The sequence below is a fragment of the Pectinophora gossypiella genome, chromosome 1 (genome assembly GCF_024362695.1).
Source record: "Pectinophora gossypiella chromosome 1, ilPecGoss1.1, whole genome shotgun sequence".
Taxonomy (NCBI): domain Eukaryota; kingdom Metazoa; phylum Arthropoda; class Insecta; order Lepidoptera; family Gelechiidae; genus Pectinophora; species Pectinophora gossypiella.
The window spans coordinates 14,206,201-14,231,748 of NC_065404.1; the positions used below are offsets into that span (position 1 = coordinate 14,206,201).

The following is a 25,548-nucleotide window of genomic DNA, read 5'->3' on the forward strand; positions in this document are numbered from 1 at the left end:
GCCATCCGATAGTCGAACATGATAGTCTTGAAACCAAGATGGCAAACGAGCTAGAAACTTTCTAACAATTAGCCATCTACATCTTTTTTATCCTCACATTATAATAACGATTCTTAAAGTGGGTTCTGTAGAAGCTAGGGGTTCTGTAGAAAAGGTAGACAAAACTCAAGTTTATTTTAGTCTAACTGCTATAAAGATAGTGCCGTCCTTCACTTACGTCCAGTGCAAGATAGAGATGAAGCTAGTTTCAGAACTGCCAATTACAATTGGGTAGTTTTAAGATTTAAGAATAAAGTGTGTCAGTTTTAAAATGTTCTTATTTTACTAATGTCTTTTGATTTGTAATCATTTGATGTGCTATTATTAAATGTGTTTCGTGGGTGTTCCGGTATCGTTCGGGAAAGTCTGTTCTATAAGATGATCATAGCAATAAGGAGGGTTAAAAAGGCCAAATCGAAGCAATTCATCCAATAAAATCAATATTGCAATTTGACATTTTCGCAGATAAAAGTAAGTGCGCAATGCAGACAAATGTCAAACTGCAATATTGCTTTTTTAGATAAATTGCTTCGATGTGGCTATTTTAACACCGCTGGTCGCCTTTGTCCACCTTAAAATAAGTTTCTCGTGTAAATGTCCTGTAAATTAGTATGCAATAAAGTGTTTTATTATTATTTATTATAATCTGAAAGTAGGTATTCCGCTCATAAAGATATTTAATGACGTAAACAAATAATAAACTCAATAGTGGTCACGTTATGGATATGGCATTTTAATGAAAACTTACTGTTTTATGGTTGTTATTGTCTCATAAAAGTTGAGAGAGCGGAAATTAATGGGTTTGGGATAGAGTAACTTAGCCTCTGATTTTAATGAAGTAAACTAAATTCTTCTTTTTTGGGGTTATGTATACGTTTTTACAATAAAATACCAGATGATATTTTGAATTTTGTAAAAAGCTTATTATAAGGATAATGATTAAGTACTTAAATGATAAAAATGCGCCTGATATTAAATGTGGTCCTCTATTTATGAAATAACTTGTAATGTATAAAAAAAATATTACACTGATTTAATAGATGTGTTGCTGTTGCAGTTTCTTGTCATTACAAGCAAGAAATTATCTTTTAAAGCAATGTAGGTATAATTTTGAATCTACGTCATTTCGCAAGGTAGTATGGCTGAGGAAAAGTCATTTCTTTTCTTTTGACTTTTCCTGAGCCTACACCTTGCGAAATGACGTAGATTCAAAATTGTTAAATTGACCTTCAAGAAGTTAACTACAGTCGTGCGAATATATGCTTCTGCTGAATATATGTTTGAATAATTATATACCCGAGTAGTAATAAAATAGGTGATTATCACGTTAAATATATACAGCGCCATCTATAATTATTATTAGGAAACGTAACCTGGAAAGTCCATCATTAGCCTACAAGTTCGCCTCCTGACTTTGAACTTCCACCTTATTCTTCCGAATCAGAATCAGAATCATTTATTCAACGTAATTATCATGGATAAACTTGTTGAAGATCAATGTAACATTTGAATTTACGTCATTTCGCAAGGTAACGTGTTATGGCTGAGGAGAAGAAATGACAAGAAACTGCAACAGCAACACATCTTTTAAATCAATGAGGGTACATTAAAACTTATTTAATAACTAGAGGAACACATTAAATACCAGACATGTTTATCATTTAGGTAATCATTAATCTTATAATAAGCTTTTTTACATAAAGTAAGCTTCACGTGAGCTTTAAATTTATTCTCTGACAAATTTAAAATATTATCTGGTATTTTATTGTTAAAACGTATACATAACCCCAAAAAAGATGAATTTAATTTATTTAATCTAGAATTTTGAACAACAATTTTATATTCCAGATTCAATATCCCTCCACTACTGCAACCGTGAGGTCCGGATAGCGGACTCCGGTCCGGACAGCGAGGGCTACATCCGGACACCCGGGTACCCGCACTTCTACATCGGAGAGGACGAGTGCAGTTGGCAACTGCAAGTTCATCCGGAACAAACGATCCGGGTAACTTTGCTGGATGTCAGTTTGAGAAGTAAGTTCGATATTGACCCTATTACTATGACTTTTAATTGCACAATCGCAGGACATAGTCACGATGTTTTAAGAGGAAAATAATGTAACCTATTCTGCGAAGAAGGGTTTTGAGGCTTAATCGTGTAAATCTGTATCTACGAATACTTATATATTGATATATTATTATTATACTTTTATATTAAATACTCATAAAGTAACTCCTCTGCTGGACTGGAAGTAAAGAAAAAACATAGAATGCGTTCAGCTATTTTCCCGTGCATGTCGCAAAAGGCGACAAAGGGACAGCGTCCTGTCGTACATGATGGATCATCTGTAAGAGCTATAGGTTGATCACCTATCATCATACGATTTATCATTATCCACCTTAGGACTATGTATCAAAAGTGGCTGCAAATAGTATCTTGATTATTGTAGTTCTGCCCACCCCTTCGGGGAATACGGGCGTGAGTTTATGTATGTATGTATGTACTCATAAAGTGGATTTTAGTGATTTAGAGCCCGAGGTAACACATTGTAACATCTACAGAAATAATGGAATGTTATTCCGTTCCAACACCACGTAGAAAATGTGTTTTAGAAGGCATTTGCCTTTTGTCGTTAGAATCCGGAATCGGATATCCGTAGTGACATCAGCCGGGTCTGCATGACAACCGCGCCGCAGCGCGAATTATATCGAGCGCTTGGACCAATAAACGATATGAATGCTATATAAATAGGTGGACGTCAAAAGGCTATTGGTCGAAGCGCTCAATATAAATCGTCATGCAGACCCGGGTGTCATACAGACCCGGTTGGTTGCATTAGCTTTGACGGTGCAAGTCGATGCAAGTCGATGATGCGTTCGCAAATCTTTTGAGCTCCAATCTTTGCAATATAATTAATAACTTATTGAACTTTCATTAATCTTTGATCATTCTATTCAGTAACTCTGATTCTGTTATTGAAGAAGAAAGTGTTAGTAAAACATCATCTGGTATTCAACTAGGATATTTTATCTGAGAAGAGTTTCTTGCAGTTTCTGCTGTTCTTGTACAGAACGACATTGTCAAGCCACGGGCAAAATTTTAATCTTGAAACAAATCTGGCATTTATATTATTTTCCTGATTTGATTGTTTTTTTTCTTGTTTGGGTTAGTTATATCTTCAACATTGAAAAAAAAAGTTTTTATATTACGCCTGTGGAAGAGTTGCGGGTTCCAATCGGGAATTTCGTTTGAGTCACAATTTTTTTATCTTTTCTCTTTGGGAGATTTAATACCTCATAGAATAAAGAATAATACTGCGTATAGAATTATAAATCTCCGCCCCGCTCCAATTGGTATCGGCCACCGAGCTACATTTACCTCACCCCCTCTCGGTCTTACTTTAGTCTAAATAGCCTTTAACCGCTGTGAACAAAAGGGGGTTTGATCTCACCTGTAAAAACCATTCTTCAACAGGTATAGGTCCCTTCGAGAACCACTGCACGGACTACGTCAAAGTCTTGGACTCCAATGGGGATTCTCTCCTGTCGTCCTGTGATCAGGTGGAACTGCCTCTGCGTCTGTCATCGTCGACGTCAACTGTAGATATTGCTGTGGAGGCCAAATCTGGAGGCGCCTTCCCTAAGAGAGGTGTCTTGCTGCATTATAAAAGTAAGTGGCTTCAATGAGGTTCCTACATGAATGCGCCTAGTTGTAAACGATTTCGAAACAGTAGTCAAATTGACCTTACCTAACCTGAATATTTGATAGGTCCGGTATTTTACAGTGACTGCCTGTCTGACCTTCCAACCTGCGAAGGGTATCAGCCCAATATAGGTTAGTTCACATACCTCCGAAATGCATTTCTCGAGAATATGGGTTTCCTCACGATGTTTTCCTTCACTGCTGAGCACGTGGTAATCATTTATGATTTAAACATGAATTCGAAAACTAATTCGAATATCATTGGTTTAGGCCTATGCTGCGATTCGAACCTCCGACCTCTTATTGAGAGTCAAGCGGTCTACCAACTAAGCTACTGCGCCTACCCCATAGGTGACATGATTATGTCAATCCCATAACTACCTAACCCAGACTCAATAGGTATACAATGACAATAGTCACACAATGAGATTTGGATTTTATAAGGATGTTCGATTTAACGACTTTATTTTTTATCAGACACTGTCGTTTTTCCTAGGTAGTCGTTTGCATCTTAGCTAACGCCCTAGGATTGTAACTGTCACTATCAGTTAGAACGTGAAAAAACACATTAAGTGTGGGGGCCTAACGACATGGCAATTTTCAAGAAAGTTTTGTATAATATAAGTTTTTTGAGTACGATTCTGACACACCACAACTACCTCTTTCACTCTTATCAAAATCTTCATACTAGCTCACCTGTTTAGTGTAGATAACAGGTACTCTTCACCTGGCCTTTCTTTTCCGTCTACCATATTAATTCTCTCAGCAGTTGATAAAATCAATTAGAGAAAACTCAAAAATTGCTCAATACGAATGAGTTTTGTGCAATTTTTAATTTATTTGACCTTATTTGGCTCAAAAGCTTAGTATGGCAACGCCATCTATTTATCAATATTATAATTATTACTACAAAGAGCAAATTGCGAACATTGCGAACTTAATTTCTTGACGCGCCATCTATCGACTAAATTAAGAAATATGTCACAGCGCCATCTAGTAATAATATGTACAACTTTTTCAGGTATAGGCTGTGTAACACTGCCAGCGCCATCTGACGGATATCTAGTGTACCGCAACGAGGACGTAGCTCACTACATGTGTCATGTCAACTTCGTTTTCGCCGATACTCAACAGAGGGCTCGCGTAATATGGTGCTATGATGACAATAGATGGAACGACACAGTGCCTTTGTGTGTTGGTAAGTTTACAATTGTTTTCATAAAATAAAATAAAAAGTTTATTTATTCAACTACTGAAAATAATGATTGAGTACTAGCTATATAGTTTTTAATCTATGAAAGTGAAATGATTCCCTGTGCCTTCAGACTGGGGTGCCGATCAGTTATTAGTTATGGTGATATTAATTTTAGAAAAAAGTATGCGTGTTTACCTAAGTAAATAAAGTAATTGCGTGGATTATTTAAATGTTTTGGTATATTTGAAGTAGGTAAATTATATACAACAACAGTTATCGTATCAACAGTGGCTGCAAGTTGTCTTTGATTACTTGTGGCTCTGCCCACCCCATTAGGGATTACGGGCGTGAGTTTATGTATGTATGTATGTAAGTTATATAAAAAAAACCTAAGTAAAAGAAAACGTTAATTTAATTAGGTAATATTTTTCTTACTAAGTTCTAATCTTTAATATAGGTCAGCACCTAGATATTTTATATTGATCACTTTCTTCATAATTTAAATTATCAATGCAATTTAAAAATAAATTGCCATATCCAATAAAAATCACGAATAACAACAGCTATTGTTTAATACGTTTCGTTTTATGGTTCTTCGTTCTTCATAAATTGGGCTATAAAATTCCGTTGTAAAACCCCATAGAACACAGTCAGTAGGTAGTGTTTTCTATAAACGAATTCGCATAAAAACTTTTGAGGTTATTCACTATTCAAAATCAGGGGGAAAAAGCGCACATGCGCATTCCAAAAACATCCTTTCTTGTCTTATTCTTCTGAAACGCAAGGATCGGAAAGAAATAGCAATATTCTGCCAGCTTCTATTTTATTATTTGAAGCACTTATTCAGTTGGATAATAATCTCTATCCTGATTTATTTAGAGTTGGTATTTGCGTGAGAGGTATGGATATTATTTTGTCCAAAGGGCTTCGCTTTTCAGTTTGGTAAATACTGGCAGGAAGGGTTCATTCATTCGGTCTCTAGTCGTCGTCGCGTTCGTTCGGGTTCCGAATTCAATTTTCGTCTTTGACAAACGTCGTTAGCACGTGTCGACAAAGTGAGTTTCCAGATTTTTATTGTGTTGTAAAACATAAATTATTATTGGAGTGTCTTTAATAATAAGTACCTATTTTCATTTCTCATTCGTGTTTATAGAAGTTTTTATTAAGTTGTGATTTTTCTATTGCCTTGTGATCCTTTGCGGGAGTAAGTAGCCTCGTGGTTTCTGACATCATGCATGTTATTGGAATTGAAAATTATAATTATCATTATTATTTAGATAAATAATGTCAAAATAAATATATTAAATACGGCTGATATTTTGTCCGAAAATGAGATAAACTAGATATTTGTAGTTGAGATAAGAATTGGGTCTCTGACTTATCAATAAGTAAGTAGGTAATAAATTAATATTAAATAGTTATTACCAACGGCTGCTAGATAACATTATCATAATGATTATTTGACTTATTAAGAATAAATACTAAATAGTACTTAAAGATTATTAAATTACATTAAAGGAGAAGACTCAAACCAATTAAGAAAAATAAATAATGTTTGATTCAGTCACGCACGCTAAAACTAGGTATTTGGGCGCGATCCAAAGTCGCCGTGTAGGAAACGGAATTTTATTACGATTCTCAAGAATGAATAGAAGAAAGAATAACATCCAAGACATAAATAATAAAACTACTAGGTACTCATTTGCCGAAGTCTATAGGCACTTTATTAACGAGAAGAGGAATCACATAGCACGGTTTTTCAGAAATATAAAAAGATAGTTCAAATTAAAGAATTCAATTTCTTAATCCACCATCCATCGTACAGGTAAATCAACCATTTGAAAAAAGAATAAACCAATACAAGGAACGTCAATAAACATGTTCAAAACACCGAACGCACCTAAACCCAACCATATTAACACATTCAAAACGCACGTATGTACACAAACCTATTATAAACTTACATGCTTCATTCCGTAATGCTTTGTAATGTCGCCGGTACAACGAACATTAGCCACGTTTGTTTTTAAAAATATCATTGGGATTTATGAAAATCAACATAATATCAGGGTTTTCATAAACGAATTTGGGAAGAGACTGATAGATAGGGCAAAATAAAGTATATAATAGGCAGAATATAAGTAGATTATGACAGTCTTCTTAATTTGTCTGGGTTGTAGTTGTGAGGCTTACTTATGATCGATTTTACTGGTATCAGAGTTTTTATTGAATCAGATGTAACGACTACGCTGTGTTTTAAGTAAAAACATCTTGGCAGTAATAGGTAATGGTACGTAGTATAATTGTGTGGTTAAAAAAATCATATATAATAGCTTCATACGTAAGCATTAGCAAGTGAGAAAAGAGGGATAAGTTTTAACTTAATGCAGGCCGTGTTTCATGACAATGAGTGGCATTGGTCATCATTATTGAAAAAGGATTTGCGGCACAATTTTTCAACAAATAGATTGACTTTTGCAGTCCTTATTGTTAATTCAATTCTGGAGTCAGAATAACTGAGACAATGATGGAGCCGTTAGTCCAAGTTACTACTTCATAGTCGCTACATGAAGACACCGAAGATACTGATAGAGTTTATAACAGGATGTGTCTGACTCGATTAATAGAGTTGTGGTCTGTTTGGAATCTGTCTCTTTGAACCAGGCTGTTCAGCCTGAGTTACAGACCTCCTCTTTTTCACACCACTCTTTTTGATCAGGACCAAAGCACAGGTGCATTCCACCATACTTCACAAAGTACTGATATCGATTTTAAATTACAAACAATGGGGACGTTTGCCAGCCCTATAACAGGTTTGTTTTTACATTTTCAAAATCCTATTTCCTCTTAGCATGTTTATTTAAACCGACAACATTCGTTTCCCTTCAAAGAATATATTTTTGAGATAACATTTTTTATTTCCTCTAATGTCTGGTGGAATGAGCATTCAGTAATGACGTTTATTACTGAGTTTTATTATGGAAAAGGCATTATTGGTATTTGCTGTTTGATGTAAATGAATTGGGGCGAATTATTAGCAAGATGCTATTTAGATTTATCTTCTTCTTTGCGAGTCGATGGCGATCGAAGCTAAATTTTTGCTGACCAATAATTGGCCACGCTTACGGCTTTGTAGATTTATTATTTGCTACAAAAATGATAAAGACAGAACGTTCGCTGTTGGTTTTCGTTGAACGTACTTATGTTCATAAACTCTTGTTCGCCCGTTATAGTTAGAGCCACAAGTGATGAAAAGACTACTTGCAGCCACTTTTGATGCGAAGTCTTAATATTAACATTTACGACGAACCATGTGAAAACTGGTGACAAATGATCTGACCAGCCCGTATGACGATGATTTCCTCATAAATAGGGTTAAACCTCTATAAAATAAAATAGCCTCCAGAATTAGTTTCGTTTGAGATTTTGCCTGAAAGTTATCACTCCTTTAATTTAGTTTCGAGTTCCACAGTAATTAATTCTACTCAGAGGTCACTTCAAAGGAACCAATTGAAAACAATCACGATTGAAATCAAGCTCCTACTACTAAAATAGTCAATTATATAATTTCCACCACCGGACAAAGGATACTTTGACAAATCAAGAAGAAAATTAATTTAGCATTACTGGAAATGCTGAAAATTTGATATTAAATCTATTTTGGAGCTCAGATCTCAGCTGTTATATTCCCAAAATGATTGTAACCTCTGTAATGTCACTAAATGGTCCGAAAGATATTCGCAGTAAAATCCAACATTTCATCTCGACTTGAAGCAAATATATTTCTCTTGGGGCCATTAAAACTGCTTGGTACTTGGATGCCTGGGTACTTTGTGCTCGTTCAAGTGTGGAAAACTCCAACTCTACGTACAACTCTCATGTTAATTTCTCCTTTACAATGATGGCACAAACTCCGTTTACAAAGTCAGAAATAGTGTACATTATGACGTCTTAAATAATTTCCGTGTCTTGGATTTGAAGATTCAATGTTGACATAGAATGAAACAGGCGTGATTTATTAATCACAGATGCCTGGAGTTTCCGGAGGGGCTGTACAGCTATACATATGTATTACATAATTGATTTGCTATGTACCCTAATAGAAGTTCAGATAGCTCAATAGGTTGCATCCTAATAAACAGAAATTCTATAATAGTGCCTTGTCATAGATATCATAGATATATAAAGGTATAGATTTAAGACCACAAACAAAGTAACAATAGAAGAGGTCTTAATCTTCAGGCATTTTGAAGTGAGTAATAAAATATTAAAGAGTACTAAAATGGGAGTTATGACGCAATTGTCGAAGAGAATGGCGTTAGAAACGCAGTCGAGAATAAAAATGATTGCGTTGCGAGTATTTGCTCCACCGCCGTTTCTCCTATATGAAGATTTACGAGAGTTTGTCGTGTCGTCGTGTTTGGGTAAATGTGGATTCTATTCAGAATGTTACAATTTGTGCTAAAAGGGACGTTGTATTTTTTAAATGCGGAAAGATGTCGGCATAATAAAGCTGTTGAATACACACGCTGTGATATTTAGGAGAGAGAATTTAATTTTTGATCATTTTATTTTGTAATCAACGAAAAATTCGCTCTGGCTTATTTCGAAGCAATAGGTTTTTTGTAATTTTATAGAATAATTGACATAAATTGAACTTGGGGCTTTTTACACACAAAGCAAGGTCAGGCTGACTATCATTATCGCCATACCACTTATGTAACAATAGGAAATAGCTATTTCGTATGAATAAAATTGTCGTACTGTATTATAGATGTGCCTAGAATAATATTCTGTTATCGTTCATCATATTAACGTTAAAATAGAAAGCAAAAGTTTCCATACTTTAAAAAGCACATAGAGATGTTAAAAAAATTCAAAGAAAAGGTACAAAGATGGTGATCTCGCTCCGAAATAGATCTTATGAAGAACGTCTGCTTGAACTAAATTTGACCACTCTACAAGAACGAAGACAAAGAGGTGGTCTTATAGCAGTTTATAAAATACTGCAAGGGCACTACAACGTCAAACAATTAAAAGAACTGGGGGGTTAAAATGGCCACATCGGAGCAATTCATCTAAAAAAGCAATATTGCAATTTGACATTTGCGCATATAAAAGTAAGTGCGCAATGCAAACAAATGTCAAATAGCAATATTGCTTTCTTAGATGAATTGCTCAGATGTGGCCATTTTAACCGCCTTGTTTAGAGTCAACAAAACACAAATTTAAGAAGGCACTCACTGAAACTGTACTAGCCACCATGTGCAAGCAAGCCCAGAAAGAAGCCATTTTATCCGCAACCGCGTAGTGGACTCATGGAATAAGAGTGCTCCATCAGTGAACTCATTTAAAAATAGCCTTGACGAACATTATAAAAAAACAAAAACTCAAGTGGTGTGACGTACACGCATCAGCATCAGCATAAGCTGCTAGTGTACGTAAATAATAATGAAGATTTTCAAATCTTGAAAATGTCTTAAGGACAACAAGCAGAAACCTAGCCATAGAATATAGAAGTAGACCACCTAACCCGCTTGTCTCGTAACATCGTTAACTGGTAACTTTGAGCTTTGAACCGTTGATTGATTAGGGCTGTCACAACTGACTATGCCGCATCACTTTAAAACTTCTCGAAACTTGGTTATTTCTTAAATGGGATCCTTGCTTCGGTTCCCTGTTAGGATTACTTCGCTAAATGCATTTTTAATAGCGTTACGTGACCAGAATTCGGGCTTCATGCTATCTACATGAACAGGAAATGTTATTAAGAGTTTTGTCTTTACCTTAAATTGCACTTTTCGATTTTTAATTATAAAAGCTATTATTTTTTTTTACTTTTCAGATACAAGAATCAATATGGGATAGTAAATTTAATGTTGTAATTACATTTTGTTTACTTTTCTATACATCAGTATACCAAACTTATAAGATGCCATTTCGGTATATTTCAAACGCTATATTGTTCCAATTTTTACTTTATTATTTATATTTAAAAAATAAACTAAATACATACATAAACTCAAGCCTATTTCCTACTTCATTTGCCGACACTTGCGTCGGTCCTGAGACACTTCTTATGCTTTTTCCACATTCATCAATCGTTTCATACACGCACGGTTCAACACAGATCGTAGGCACTAAACCTTTTATAAGGACATCTACAGTTGCCTAAATAGTTGTAGAATATTGAAATTAAATATTGAGATATCAACAGAAATATCATCTGTCAGGGTTTTTAGATTAATTGCCTTTGCTTTTTCTTCATGATCACATACAATAAACGAACATAGGTACTTATCTATCTACTTTCTTTTTTCCGCTCGTTTTACTCCAAACGCAATATCGGCGTTACCAGCCTTTCTACAAGTTTTCCGTTCTGTTATAACATAATGACGCTACCAACTTTTAGCACCCTTTCTCTGTCTGGGGCTCCCCTATGCGGTGGCAACCTCTCTGAGGGCCCATACGTCACATTAGTTATGGGCCCCGGTTTGCTTCGTGAACTGAATCATCCCACCCTGAGGGTCCTTCAGACGCTCGGCGACAATAAAAGTGTACAATGTCGTTTATTGTCCCGCTGAGTTTAATGGTACTCTACTGCAACGGATATGGCATTAATTGACTTTATTACTTTGAGTCTGATCCTTTTATTAAACGTGAGAGGTTGCCGTTACTGTTACAATGTTCTGGAATTGGAATTACCTTTGTAATATCTTATTTTTTTATTCTTTTTGAAACCTTTACACCTGCCGTTACATCGAAAATGATTCTTCTCAGAAATTTAACCTGAAACGTACTAAATAAAACATGTACCTATTCTACTTTAACCTGGGTTTTGCTGAAAAATTATTGCCTTTATCAAGTACTCTGGTATATCTACATCTTCTTTGCATCGATGGATATCATATCCTAAGGAATTGGGCTTGCCAATGTGGTGAAAGAATTCACCAGTGTGCGTAGGGTGTTTATCGGATTTCAAATTCTGATGTCTGATTCTGATATTATAAGAGGTGGTTCTTGTGTAATTCGAAATTCGTGTGACCTTAGTTCAGCGTGTGTAAACAGTTCGGTTAGGTCTCACCACTAGAAAAGTAAGCATACAGACAGGGGTGCACTAAAGGGTACTCGTATCGACAATCCGGTTTGTTGAGAAACCCTTCAAGCCCGGAACTTGAGACAGTTGGATTAGGCAATGGAAGTGCTTAACCACTACACCATAGCGATCGATTTATTACTATTTTTTTTTTAAAGACCTTGGAGTTATATTGAATTTTGAGCGCCATATCGTCCTTATCTGTGCTGTAAGATAATGTACGATAAGTTAGATTTTAGATTAAGTATAAACATACATATGTATAAAATTGTATGCAACAAAATATGAAACCGACTCTACCTACCTATCCTACGCGAATAAATGATATCTGACTTTAAAATTATGTAGTTCCTACTCATTATTATGCGTTGCAAAAGTTACCAAGCATAAAAAGCAAAGTTAGAGGCAACTGTCGTGAGTAATTGCAAATGTCTCTTCTCTCTCAAAGTAAGGTTCTTACTTTGAGAAATGTCAAAATTGCTATTCCTGCCGCATCAGTGCTTGTGTTACGTTAAAGCGAAAACTGGTTATACTTATGAAAATTATGAACGTGTAGAATAGAACAAAGGGGATGTTAACATTAATTTAGTGCACTCGTACTATTTGAAGAGGCTGCCTTGCTGCAAATCGTCTCGCTCTAACAAACACTTTCAACAGGGCTAACATGCCCAACGTGATAAAATTATCGATAGATTCAATAAATTTTGTCGGAATCGATAAATTTGTTTTTCCCTAACATGCACGGCGCGCCACGTGATTTTGTTCGTATTTTGACAGAACGACATGACTTATTTGGGTTCACATATTAGCACCAATCGACAAAACGACATAATTATATCGTCAGAATCGATAAAATGACCGTAACGTCGCGCATGTTAGTCCTACTGGTCCCAATTCCAACTATTTCCAATTCCGCTATTTATGAATTTTAATCAAGAAAAACGTACTAATAAGTCCGACATTTTACCGCGTTTTTCTATGACGTCACAGTGTGCTTTTTCTTACAAAGTTGAAAAGTAAAATGAGATTGATATGTTATCATCTTAGACTGGCTTCTATTTCTAGATTAGCATTATATAATTTATCTTTGACCTAGTCAAATACCCTATTCAATCTCGTAAAGTCGAATTCAGTGGCTCGAGACGGGATTCGAACAGGGTAGGTTTTTTGTCAATGTAAATTGAACAACGCAATTTACATATTTGTATAGATTTTAATATATTTTTTTTGCACAATGGCCCCGATTCTTACAAATACATCCTTATTTTATTTTATACCTGTCATGTTCTCATCCGCCGAAAAGGAAAGGGACGGATGATTGACAACTGTTAATTTAAAAATGAATAACTCGGGCGAATAAAATAGGCATCCCGCTCATATGCAACCCGTTTGACGTGTGCTGTCGACTTAATTCTGTCGAAATATGAAATTTTGGCAGAAATTCAAAATAATTTCTGCCTAAAATTGACGTGTGTTCCATACATTTTTATGCCTGTCGATTACCCGTCCCTTTCTTTTTCTGCGGATGAGAAAATGACAGGTGTAAATTAAATTATATGGTGTGTACTGGAATCACCACCACTATGGGACTGAAAATAATTAAAAAGAGACTGAGAGTTTCATAAATCTACTTGATATCAAGATGCTTGAAGAAGTAGAGTTCTTCAATACTAAGTAATAAGCAATAGTTAAAACTTATTGTCTATTGTATTGATACATTTCATTACATTTCTTTCTTTCTTGTATTAAATAATTATTGTAATAGTGTGAGGTTCGATCTACTTCCTCTTTACTTATTTAGTAAAATGCGGTCAACGTCGCTGGTGGTACAATTACCCAGTCAAATATTGTAATATTAATTATTAAACCATATTGTATCATATTGTATAGAGCTCGGTGGCGCAGCGGTTAACGCGTTCGGTCTACGATTGTTGAAGTTAAGCAACTTTCGCAAAGGCCGGTCATAGGATGGGTGACCACAAAAAAAAAAACAAGTTTTCATCTCGAGCTTCTCCGTGCTTCGGAAGACACGTTAAGCCGTTGGTCCCGGCTGCATTAGCAGTCGTTAATAACCATCAATCCGCACTGGGCCCGCGTGATGGTTTAAGGCCCGATCTCCCTATCCATCTATAGAGAAGGCCCGTGCCCCAGCAGTGGGGACGTTAATGGGCTGATGATGATGATGATTGTATCATTGTTGGTTGATCCAAAAAAAAGAAAAAGATATTAACTCAGAATCATGGTCTGAATCTTCTATCGTGTGGGTTGTGAGGTGGAGTACCAACCTCATCACTCCTGGTGTCAGGGTTACTATTGAGCCGCCAAAGGCCCTTGACATGGCTCATGTAACGACTACACTTACATCAGTAAGTAGTAACCGGGACCAATGGCTTAACGTGCCTTCCGAATCACGGATCATCTTGCGATTACGGATTATGGGACTGAAAATAAATAAAAAGACACTGAAAGTTTCATAAATCCACTTGATATCAACTCAGAATCATGGTCTAATTCACCCCCGGAAGTTTCCGTAACGGTATCGCTAACATCCTCCGTGTTTGTACTAAACTCCACACGCTAAACTTGGCAGCCTAACTTGGTGTTAGATTAGTCTGTTAATATTTAATCGTTTCATTTAAACCTAGTTCGGGTTCGCGTAATGTAATTCTAATTGTGATTAATTTTCAATTAGCCTGCAGTGCGGTCGCTTATGTTCCGTGGCTGTTTTAAAATATCATGTTTCATTTGATACACAACCACATACAAAAAAAATCACCGTTTTCTTTATTTGACTTATTGTAGATTTGCCGCAAATGGCATTAACTACTTGGCCAGACAAATGGGGAGCGCTAAGGGCTCTAACTGGTACAACATTTAAGACAACAGGCCTGAGGGTGCCCGGGTATAGAGCATACTCCATCACATTGCTCCATTGTGGGTTGGTCTTTTACGACTAGCTGCCGGGACAAACAGCTTATCGTCGAAGAACAGAATCATCTAACTTTTACGAATAACTGAAGTGATTCTGCCTGTATTGTCTTGAAAAAGGGACAGTCTCACAAAGTAATTATCGACAATGTCCCAAACGGGAGCCGAACGCCGACCTCAAGAGCGTGAACCCAACGCTGTAACCACTACACCACGGAGACTGTAGACCTCCGTGGTCCAGTGTTGAGCGTTGGGCTCACGATCCGGAGGTCCCGGGTTCGATTCCCGGTGGGGACATATCACAAAAAATACTTTGTGGTCCCTAGTTTGGTTAGGACATTACTGGCTGATTATCCAAAAAGTAAGATGATCCGTGCTCCGGAAGGCACGTTAAGTCGTTGGTCCCGGTTACTACTTACTGATGTAAGTAAGTAATCTAACCTTTGGCGGCTCAATAATAACCCTGACACCAGGGTTGATGAGGTTGGTACTCCACCTCACAACCCACACGATAGAAGAAGAAAATATATTATATGAGTTCATGACTATATTAGTATGTTCACCGAGTTTTTGACACATTGCTAAGTAGCAATCTCTTTCAAGCTACCGTTAGTATAGGAGATATTTAATATTATTATATAATACAGTGGAATAGGAATACTTGTTATTACTCTCCTTTATTGTCCACAAGTAATATAATGTCTGTATTGAAAAATCTTAGGTAATATCCAATATGAGTTCATCAAAGTTAATGCTTGCATAAATGTAGCGTGACTCGTAAGTTTCATATTATATGCATGCATATGCAATTGTGCATATTAACATTCTGCTACGCATTTATAAACTCATATATTCTCGCTGTCGTCCTTTGTTTCCCTAGTCGTATGTGTAATCAAAACTATAAATAGAATAAAACAATAATAAGAAAAGTCGGTTACTAAAATCTACTCTTGATTTCCCCAACTTAAGTATGAATCCAGCACAAGCGTAATCCGATGATTGTCGAATTCGTTTTCGAATTCATGTTTGGATCATAAATGATTATCACGTGCTCAGCGACGAAGGAAAACATCGTGAGGAAACCCACATTCCCGAGAAATGCATTTTCAGTGGTATGTGACCTAACCTGTATTGGGCTGGGCCTGTCAAATCTTCAAGTTAGGTAAGCGGACCGTGTGAGTAACGGCATAATGCTAGGAAGATGATGATATTACAAGTATGAAGGTGCTCCCTCACCTCATACGCTTGTAATGTAACATTTATGTATCTCTCTTCTTTTTTCATTCATTGATTATTTTTGTATAATCGTTTTTATATTGTTTTCTCGTCATACAGTACATTGGGTTACACGTTACACTGTAACGTTGTATGTACCTTTATAAATAGGTATATAAATAATAAAAATGATTCGATTTTAAGCATTTTGTTACATTACTGCTGCTTAGTACATATTGGTTATCCGCCATCACTGATGTAATGCTCAGATCTGTTACATTACAGGCGATTCCGCTGGGAAAGCACCTTAATGATATTTTTCCTTCTCCCAGCAAATGGGTAGTTCTAGGTCAAAGATAAATTATGAAATTCTGATTACTAAATAAAGACAGATTTAAAACTGGCGAAAAGCATTTTCTTTTTTCTATTTAAATTATTTATGAATTTAAATCTACAAAAACGTAACAATAAGTCCGACATTTTATTACTTTTTTCTATGACGTCACAGGGCAGTGTGCTTTTTCACACAAACTCCATGGAAATTTCGTGTTTTGACGTTTAGAAAAAAGTAACTGATTTGACTTGCTGGAAACTAGCAAAAAAAAAGTAAAGGTATCGCTCCAATTTAATGAAAGTATTGCACCAATAAAAGCTGGCATTACAAATAACGTTTTAAATAGACCGATAAGATACGATTATTTCTTTTTTTATTTTGGTGCAATAAAGTGTATTTGTATTGTATTGTATTGTATTGTACCAATAAAAGTCGTGTAAGTAATAGAGCCCCATGTGCTTTGAAAGTCGTTCTTTATTGATTTCTTTTTACGTTTCCTCGGGCGAGAGAAATTGCCACGGTCTGACGCTGAGATATACCATAAATACCTTATTACGTTGTTAAAAAAGGTTTAAAATGGTGTGGTAAAGCTGCAATTGGACAGACGAATTAGTCGGATTTTTTATCATGTCCTAATGTTTAGAAAATTTGTGGATGTTTTAGATACACACGTTCACGCCCATGGTACCGAATAGGGTGGGTAGAGCGTAGAGCACCAAGTAATGAAAAGACAACTTGCAGTCACTGTTCATACGAAGTCCTAAGATATGATGATTCTTATTGTGACAAGGGATTGGCCTATCGTCCTTAACAATTGTCATTAAACTCTCTGTTGTACAAAATAATTAAATTAATGGTAAAGAAAATAGGTACAAAAGGTGTACTTATCTCTAAAAGAGATATCTTCCAGCCAAACCAGCATGGTTTGAGAGGTCGATAAAACGTGGTTGGCTTTGCAAACTGACGTATCTGAAATTTTTTGGTAAATTAATTTGTGTCTTATTGACAATATCAAAAGGTGTAACTCAGATTTGCTAAAATTTTGAGATACGTCAGTTTGTAACGTCAGGGACGAAAAGTGGGAATAGAAGTGGGAGTATCCATCATATTAGAAAGGACTCAAGCCTTCTATCAGATGTTTTACATTATTATGCTGAAAAGCGCACAAGCAGCTATTCTGAATTCCCTATTCAATAATCATCATCATCATCACCAGCCCATTAACGTCCCCACTGCTGGGGCACGGGCCTTCCCTATGGATGGATAGGGAGATCGGGCCTTAAACCACCACGCGGGCCCAGTGCGGATTGGTGGTTATTAACGACTGCTAATGCAGCCGGGACCAACGGCTTAACGTGCCTTCCGAAGCACGGAGGAGCTCGAGATAAAAACTTTTTTTTTGTGATCACCCATCCTATGACCGGCCTCTGCGAAAGTTGCTTTACTCGTTTGCTTTATTCAATAATCGTGCATGAGTAATTCGGAACATACTGAAAATGTAGCATTCATTGTCGGTTTGCCAGAGCATAATTTGAGAATGGATGGATAGACCGGTTTAGCTAATGTATTTTGTAGGCGTAGTTTGTAGGTATATATTTGTAATTATCAGGACAATGTGTTTACCTATTTAACTTATAAAAAATATCTACGGCTTTAAGCGTAAAGGCGGGGCAGGTTGCCGGTGAACAATGAAAGTCAAAGCACTGGAGAAACAATATAACATAGCTCACGACTAAGCATATCCCAATTGGGGTAGTCAAAGTTACTTACGTCCGTTTAAAGATGGACTAAGTACCCACACTTGACCGAGCATTCTGTTAGACCAACGCGAGCCGTATCGCCGTCTATAATGGTCGAGCCAACTGTGTTAGCGAAAACTGCACTTGAGATAAATTAGAAACTCATTGGTCGAAGTCCGGTACCGGAGTTCGAGCTGGCGCTGTCTGTTTGAGAAGCAACCGCGGTGAATAATCTACTAAAAAAAATACAATTAACAGAAAACTCCTTGCCAAAGAGTGAAGCCGAACTTTCGGTGGTTTTTTTTTTTTTTTTTTTATTAGGTTTACCAACAGTTACAACATTATTACTACGCTTATTCAACAAACATAGGTATTATTCTAAATGCGTAACCAATTAAAGGTAAACACAGCTAACAATTTGTATAAACTTATCAAGCTAAAAGTAACGTGTGTGTGTGTATGTGTGTGTTTAAGTGTGTTTGCATGTATATGCGTGTTTACGTGTGCTACAATAAGTATATATATATGTATATAGTATATGAACATAGATACATACGATATAATATACATAAATATCAGCCGCCTTAAAATCTGAACCCTGTTGATCCTGCATTAAATGATTGGAATACTTGCGACTTTAGCCCAAATTTACTGATAGAAAATAAGTCGATATCTGTGAACTGATTGTTGTAGGTTAAAATCATTCGACTAATAACGGAATTTTTTCCATAGTTAGTGGAATGTAAAGGGGTAACAAAATTTTGCTCATCTAAAACCAGTCACTTAAAATCTTCATCCCCAAAAGAGCTAAGAACTCATTGGTGCAAGTCCGGTACCAGGGTACGGACCACCGCTCCTCGATTGAGAACCAAACCGGTGAAGCATAAGCCCACAGTGACTTGTGTGTGGGAGAAAAAGATGATGATTCAAACAATAAACCCAAGCACTCAGAAACCAGAGTTATTAGACAATGTCACTTAGAAACTATAGGGTAACTTTGTGATGATTATTGATGATTCAATCATGTTAAAGCAGGACGCTAGCAATCCGTCAATGTCTCGTCGCTCGGTCCTCGATCCATCAAGTGATAGAGTCAAGATGACAGCTGCAACTTAACCATAGGCGTGGTCAAAATATTATGAAAGAGTCCACATTATGATATTCCTTTCTACATTCTGTTCAGTCGAACAGAATAAGCAGCATGCGTTCAGATTTATTATTTTAATTATTTGTGAAGAATGTAAAATTAGTAAATTATTGATTAAAGATTGCGTAATTTGATGCATTTTATGGATTTCCAGTATATGCGTTTATTTGTCTGTATAATACATGTTTGTACTCTAGTCTCAGCCCGGATACTCCATACAAAATATCCCATTCTTACCGTATCACCGTGTAAGTGCCAGTGAGACAGATATAACGTGCGCGCTCTCCCTTACTCCTTAGTGGCTTACGGTTACTTAGACTAAAGTAAGAACCATAGGGAATGAAGTCGACGCCCGATACGAATTGGTGCAGGGCAGAGTTACCGTTCTATACGTAGTATTACTTTATCCTTTCCTTTTAGAGTTTAGGTACTTGTTGTTTGTATTGTTGTATAGATATATTTTTTTTGGTTAAATTTGCCCCGAGAAGGAGCAGGCAAAGAAACTTAGCCATACAGCCTGGTCAAATGAAATTTTTCTTCATGTGATATGAAACCTATCCTAATGGCCACTTACACAGTGTCAAGAAACAATGTAGGTAGGTACTAAGATTGCGTCCAAAAAGCAAATTGTCCGAAATGTAGTCCCTAAAGCATTTTCTTTTAGATGTGCAGTGTACCTTTCCTTTGTCTATGGTAATTTGCAATTTAAGAACAAAATGTAGCTTTTTGAATTTACTTCGTCGTGTGCATCTTTTTGCTGTAATTTTCAGGTTTCAGGTGTGTAGCTAGTTGAAATTCTGTGAAAATGTCCAACAAATTCGAGTCACATTATCGTCACTATTTTTAAATTTGTATAATTTAACACTGTTATATTAACCAGAATTGTATTTTTCTAGATAAAGGTTACTATCTGATACTTTCATGTTCGACCTGTGCCTTTGTTCGGGATTGGACAGATTCTGAATTCGACAGATTAGTGGATTGGCTAAACGGCAGAAGTACAGTTGTTAAAAAAAACAAATCTGTCCGTTCCCGAATCTGTCCAGTCCCGCACAAAGGGGTCTGTGAATGACATCTGAAGCAAACCAATAAAAAGTCATGTCAAAATTAATAAATAAGTTGCTTTTAAGACTAACATAACATAAGCTCACGACAATATCACATTTGGGTTAGTTAAAGGTACATCCATCGCATGATACTAAGTAAGTATCCACACCTCACCGAGCATTCTGTTAGACCAACGGTGGTGAGCCGTATCGCCGTCTATAATGGTCGAACGAACTATGTTAATGAAAGCTGAAGTCAAGATAAATTAATAACACAGCAAGTCCGGTACCGGGATTCGAACCGGCACTCCCCGTTTAAGAAGCAAGCCAGTGTATCACAGGACCACAGTGAATAATTTCCACAACAAACATTTATCGTTGACCAAAAACTTCTTGGCAAAGAGTGAAGCCAAACTTTCGGTGGTTTTGTACATCTAAAACCAATCACTTAAAATCTTCATCCTCGAAATAGCTTTCTAGATTAACAATCTCACTTTCCGTCATCGTTTATATAGGTATCTACTACACGGATCGTCAGCTAAAAGATGGACCAGATAAGTCAGATCAATTTTCCTTCCAACAATGTCATGTCAGCTACTCGATAAGGGTAGGGTCCTACAAAACGTGCCTTATAGTCCTTCGTGCCTTTAAGGGCCTCATGATCCACCATCGCATCGTTATCCTGCATATTATCAAGGATATATTCGCATATACTACGCTAGATGTTGACCAAATAAATAAATACTCTTGTAGTAATTAAAGCATATAATAACGGGTTCTTACCGCGTTTAAATGGGGATATGAGACTCCCGATATTTCGACACTGTTGCAAGTGCCATGATCACGGGATGACTGATGAGATTGGAGTGGAGTAGGTAGATCCATAATTTTCTACGGGCAGACATATCTGTCTACCCTCTTTCTTTGCCGCTTGTTTATGTTTTTGATATCGGAATGTTCGGAACCATCTGAACTCGCACCAAACTCACTACGACAAACCGCACTCACTCTGTCCTCACGTTTTTTCACGCTTTTTACAACACCTACTACTGGATTCCACATGGTCGATAATTTGAACCCGTCTTCCCTGTTGAAATTTTTATGTTTTCTGATTTCAATAGCCTCTTTTAGTACTCTTGTAGTATCTTGAAGTTTCTACAACCCTTCTTAGTGTTTGCCTGTAATAGGGTAGTCTCTAACTAGTCAAATGAGTTACTTTTTACTAAACGTCAAAACACGAAATAACTATGCAATTTGTATGAAAAAGTAACCTATGACGTCATAGAAAAACGTGACAAAATGTCACACTTATTATTACATTCTTCTTTATTAAACATACATACATACATAAACTCACGCCCGTAATCCCTAATGGGGTGGGCAGAGCCACAAGTAATCAAAGACAACTTGCAGCCACTGTTGATACGAAGTCCAAAGATGGATATGATGAACCTTAAAAGTAAGTTCGCGCTATTTATAATCTGCGTTGTCGGGACTCTTTAAGGGAGCTGTTTAAAGAAATAAATATACTGACGGTCGCAAGTCAATATATTTATGAAAACATTATGTATGTGCGTAAAAATGTATCTCTCCTTCCGAGAAACTGTGAAAGGCATACTTACAATACAAGGAATAAAAATAAAATTGTTGTTCAAAATTCTAGATTAAGTAAATTAAATTCATCTTTTTTGGGGTTATGTATACGTTTTTACAATAAAATACCAGATAATATTTTAAATTTGTCAGAGAACAAATTTAAAGCTCACGTGAAGCTTACTTTATGTAAAAAAGCCTATTATAAGATTAATGATTACCTAAATGATAAAAATGTCTGGTATTGAATGTGTTCCTCTAGTTATTAAATAACTTGTAATGTACCCTCATTGATTTAAAAGATGTGTTGCTGTTGCAGTTTCTTGTCATTTCTTCTCCTCAGCCATAACACCTTGCGAAATGACGTAAATTCAAAAATGTTACATTGACCTTCAACAAGTTTATCCATGATAATTACGTTGAATAAATGATTCTGATTCTGATTAAAAAAACTTCTTCTTTATTAAAATTCATAAATAAGTAGAGAGTTAAATAGAGAAAATAAAGTTTTTTTTGTTACCTTTAGATCTGTTTTTATTTAGTAATCAGAATTTGATAATAAATCTTTGATCGATCGTGGCTACACTTACGCCATCTATTGTCGCCCAAAATTATAGCGAGAGTCCCAACGCCCTTAATTTTAGAGGTTTATTGGAATTGAGACTTTATTTTTTTTTTTCAGAAGAGACGGCCATACCAGCCGTCGGGAACGATTCTCAACCGAGTGACAAGAAAGATACAAAACTGCCGCACAACGAGGCAAACATGATAGTTGGTGAGTAATCGCTATTCTTCTTCTTCTCTCGAATGTTTTGTGAGATCATCGATCCCAGGGTTCCTACGAGCTTGACATAGCTTATATTATAACGCCTACATACTTAGGTAAATAGTATTCAATATACAATATTCATAATTCTTTATTTGCAAACTATGGTGGTGTAGTTGGTACTTAAGTTTCATATGAGATTCACATCACAGACCCTTTCGTGCACAACAAAATAAAGTTTACTTTTTTTTTAATATAGGCGGCATCGCCTGTTTACCGTGCCCTCCGAAGTACGGTCACGAGTACTACTATGTATTACACTTTGAAACCATATCACATTAACTTTTTTTGAAAAATTAAACCGTAAGTCTCATTAATTGTCAAATCGTATGATAGTGCGACTGGGTTCTAAAGTGGGTACATGATATTGATCATGACTGTACGGGTCACCTTCATTTCAAACAATCGGGTGATCAGCCTAGTATTAAACAGAACGACCAGTTTAGTACAATTATTGATTATTATAATATTTTAATAAGATAACATTTTATAATCGTCTCAATGCGCGGTAAGAATTAGATCTGTCAAAGTACGTAAGCTAGTGTTGATATGTTCATTAGCATAGTGATGTATCAATCGATCGATTCTTTCCTATCTAACACTAGTGATCTAAACTAGTGACTATACAGTGATTTTTGTGATACATCCCACCGGAAATCGGACCCGGGACCTCCAATAATGTGAGCCCACTGCTCAACGACTGAACCACGAAGGCCGTCGCAAATAGGTATGCCATTTTCTCGGTGGCGACTTTACCAGTCCCTGTTTTGTTATTTTGACAGAGCCGGATCAAAAGTTAGACAGAGTTTACGTTTTGACGAGACCTTTGTTACAACTGTCAAAAAGTTCCCGGAAATAAAGGAGATCATCGGATTTCGGCCCAGAAGTCAAAGTGCCGGCCAAAAAATAATTTTGCTATATTTCGTTAGATCTTATCCGTCTGAGTATTTATTACTATGGCATCAAAGCTGTAGGGTCAATATCTTCGGTTTTATTCGAATTAAAAAACTGTATTTTTCATACATTTTTGGTGAAAATGTAAAGTGCCGGCCAATTAACAAAAATGGTATATATCCTTAGAACTTATCCGTCTGAGCATTTATTACTATGGCACCAAAGCTGTAGCGTCAATATTTTCGGTTTTATTCGAATTAAAAAAAAAACTTGTATTTTTCATACATTTTGGTGAAAATGTGAAGTGCCGGCCAAGAAACAATATTGGTATATCCCGTTAAAACTTATCCATTTGACCATTTATTATTATGGCACCAAACGTCTATGACCATTATTTTGGCTTTTATTGGACTTTACGTTTTAGTTTCTATGTGAAAAGTGCCGGTCAGCAAAAACACATGTCAAAACTATCGAGAAGATACCTGTAAACATTGTTCACTATGACAATAAACGTGTATGACCATTAGTTTGGCTGTTGTTGGATTTTTAAAATCTCGATTTTTGATTTATTTTGTTATAAAATAAAATATGACAGGCGCGTTATTTAAAGGATCGTCAGAATGATTATTACTATGACATTAACCGTCTATGACCACTATTTTGAACTCAATTAGATTTCTCCAAAATCTGGAGTTTTCATAGATACCTACACTTTGGCGAAAAAAGTTTTATCTGGCGATAATGCAGGTAAAGGCGTAATATCGTGGTCGTCATTGGACACATTTTTATAAACCAAAAATAAGTTTTCGTTTGACCACTATCTCACCTGATTGTGATACACGCTTTAGAAGCTTATTTTTTTTTTAAGAAATGTGAGGTACTGTACTATATCGGCCAAGTAGCATCAGGACATACATGCAAAGTATAACTGCCCGACTCCTGTCGTCCCTAACAGCTTCTTCAGACGTCATGCCAAAATACGAGTTTCGTCACAAGATGGCATGCTTATCTTTGGAGGGTGGTAACCATCTACGATCAAGATGAATCAATACCATAATTCAACCTAAACTTAGGCCGTAACGTTGAGTCGAATGCAAAAACTACAGCCAACGTCGTATCTAAAATCAGATAGTATTAATATAGAAGTTCACCTAACAACACACAAAACAATAACACAAAGAATTTATCTGGCTAATAACTAGTCATTGGGAAAGCTCTGCTTGTTGTCATTGTTAAAATGTATATAAAAAAAGATTTTTTTAAAAGTCCAATAAACGCCAAAGTCTACATTTGGTAATATAGTAAAAAAATACGTTTCAAGTAATTTACCAAAAGATTTGACTTATTTTGTTTCGCTGGCTGACATTTTCCCATTTGAACCAAAACGGAAAGAAAGACGAATAAAAGTCATAATAATGGTCAAAAATGTTTCGCGCCAGATTATTAAATGTGCTAAAGGTCCTTTGTAATCCGCCGTACCGCATTTTTTGCCCAAAGCACTTTATTTTTAAACAAAATAAATAAGAAATCAAGATTTTTAAAATAAACTAAAAGCCAAACTAATGATTGTACACGTTTGGTGCTATAGAAAAAAATGTTAATAGGCATCTACTCGATACTCTCTACATGGTATTTTTGCTGGTCGGCACTTTTCACATTTGAACTAAAACGTAAATTCCAATAAAAGTCAAAATAATGGTCATAGATGTTTGGTGTCATATTAAAAAATATTGAGAAGCAACTATTAGACAGATTCGACGTATTTTTTTCGATTGCCGGCATTTTAACATATT

General features: G+C 36.0%; 2 protein-coding genes across 3 annotated transcripts in view; both read left to right on the forward strand.

The window, feature by feature from the left end:
- The window catches only part of LOC126370333 (mRNA-capping enzyme), a 373,272-nt gene that overhangs the window by 199,656 nt on the left and 148,068 nt on the right, over positions 1-25,548 (forward strand). The gene's annotated exons all lie outside the window — the stretch shown is intronic.
- Positions 1-25,548, forward strand: part of LOC126370425 (uncharacterized) — a 142,791-nt gene that overhangs the window by 100,850 nt on the left and 16,393 nt on the right. Inside the window, exons 4-7 of one of the 2 annotated variants that reach the window (XM_050015266.1) lie at positions 1,888-2,073; positions 3,515-3,709; positions 4,764-4,940; positions 22,718-22,810. In XM_050015266.1, coding sequence (XP_049871223.1) covers positions 1,888-2,073; positions 3,515-3,709; positions 4,764-4,940; positions 22,718-22,810 — 651 coding nt within the window. The remainder of the gene's footprint in view (positions 1-1,887; positions 2,074-3,514; positions 3,710-4,763; positions 4,941-22,717; positions 22,811-25,548) is intronic. The other variant, XM_050015273.1, reaches the window with a different exon arrangement.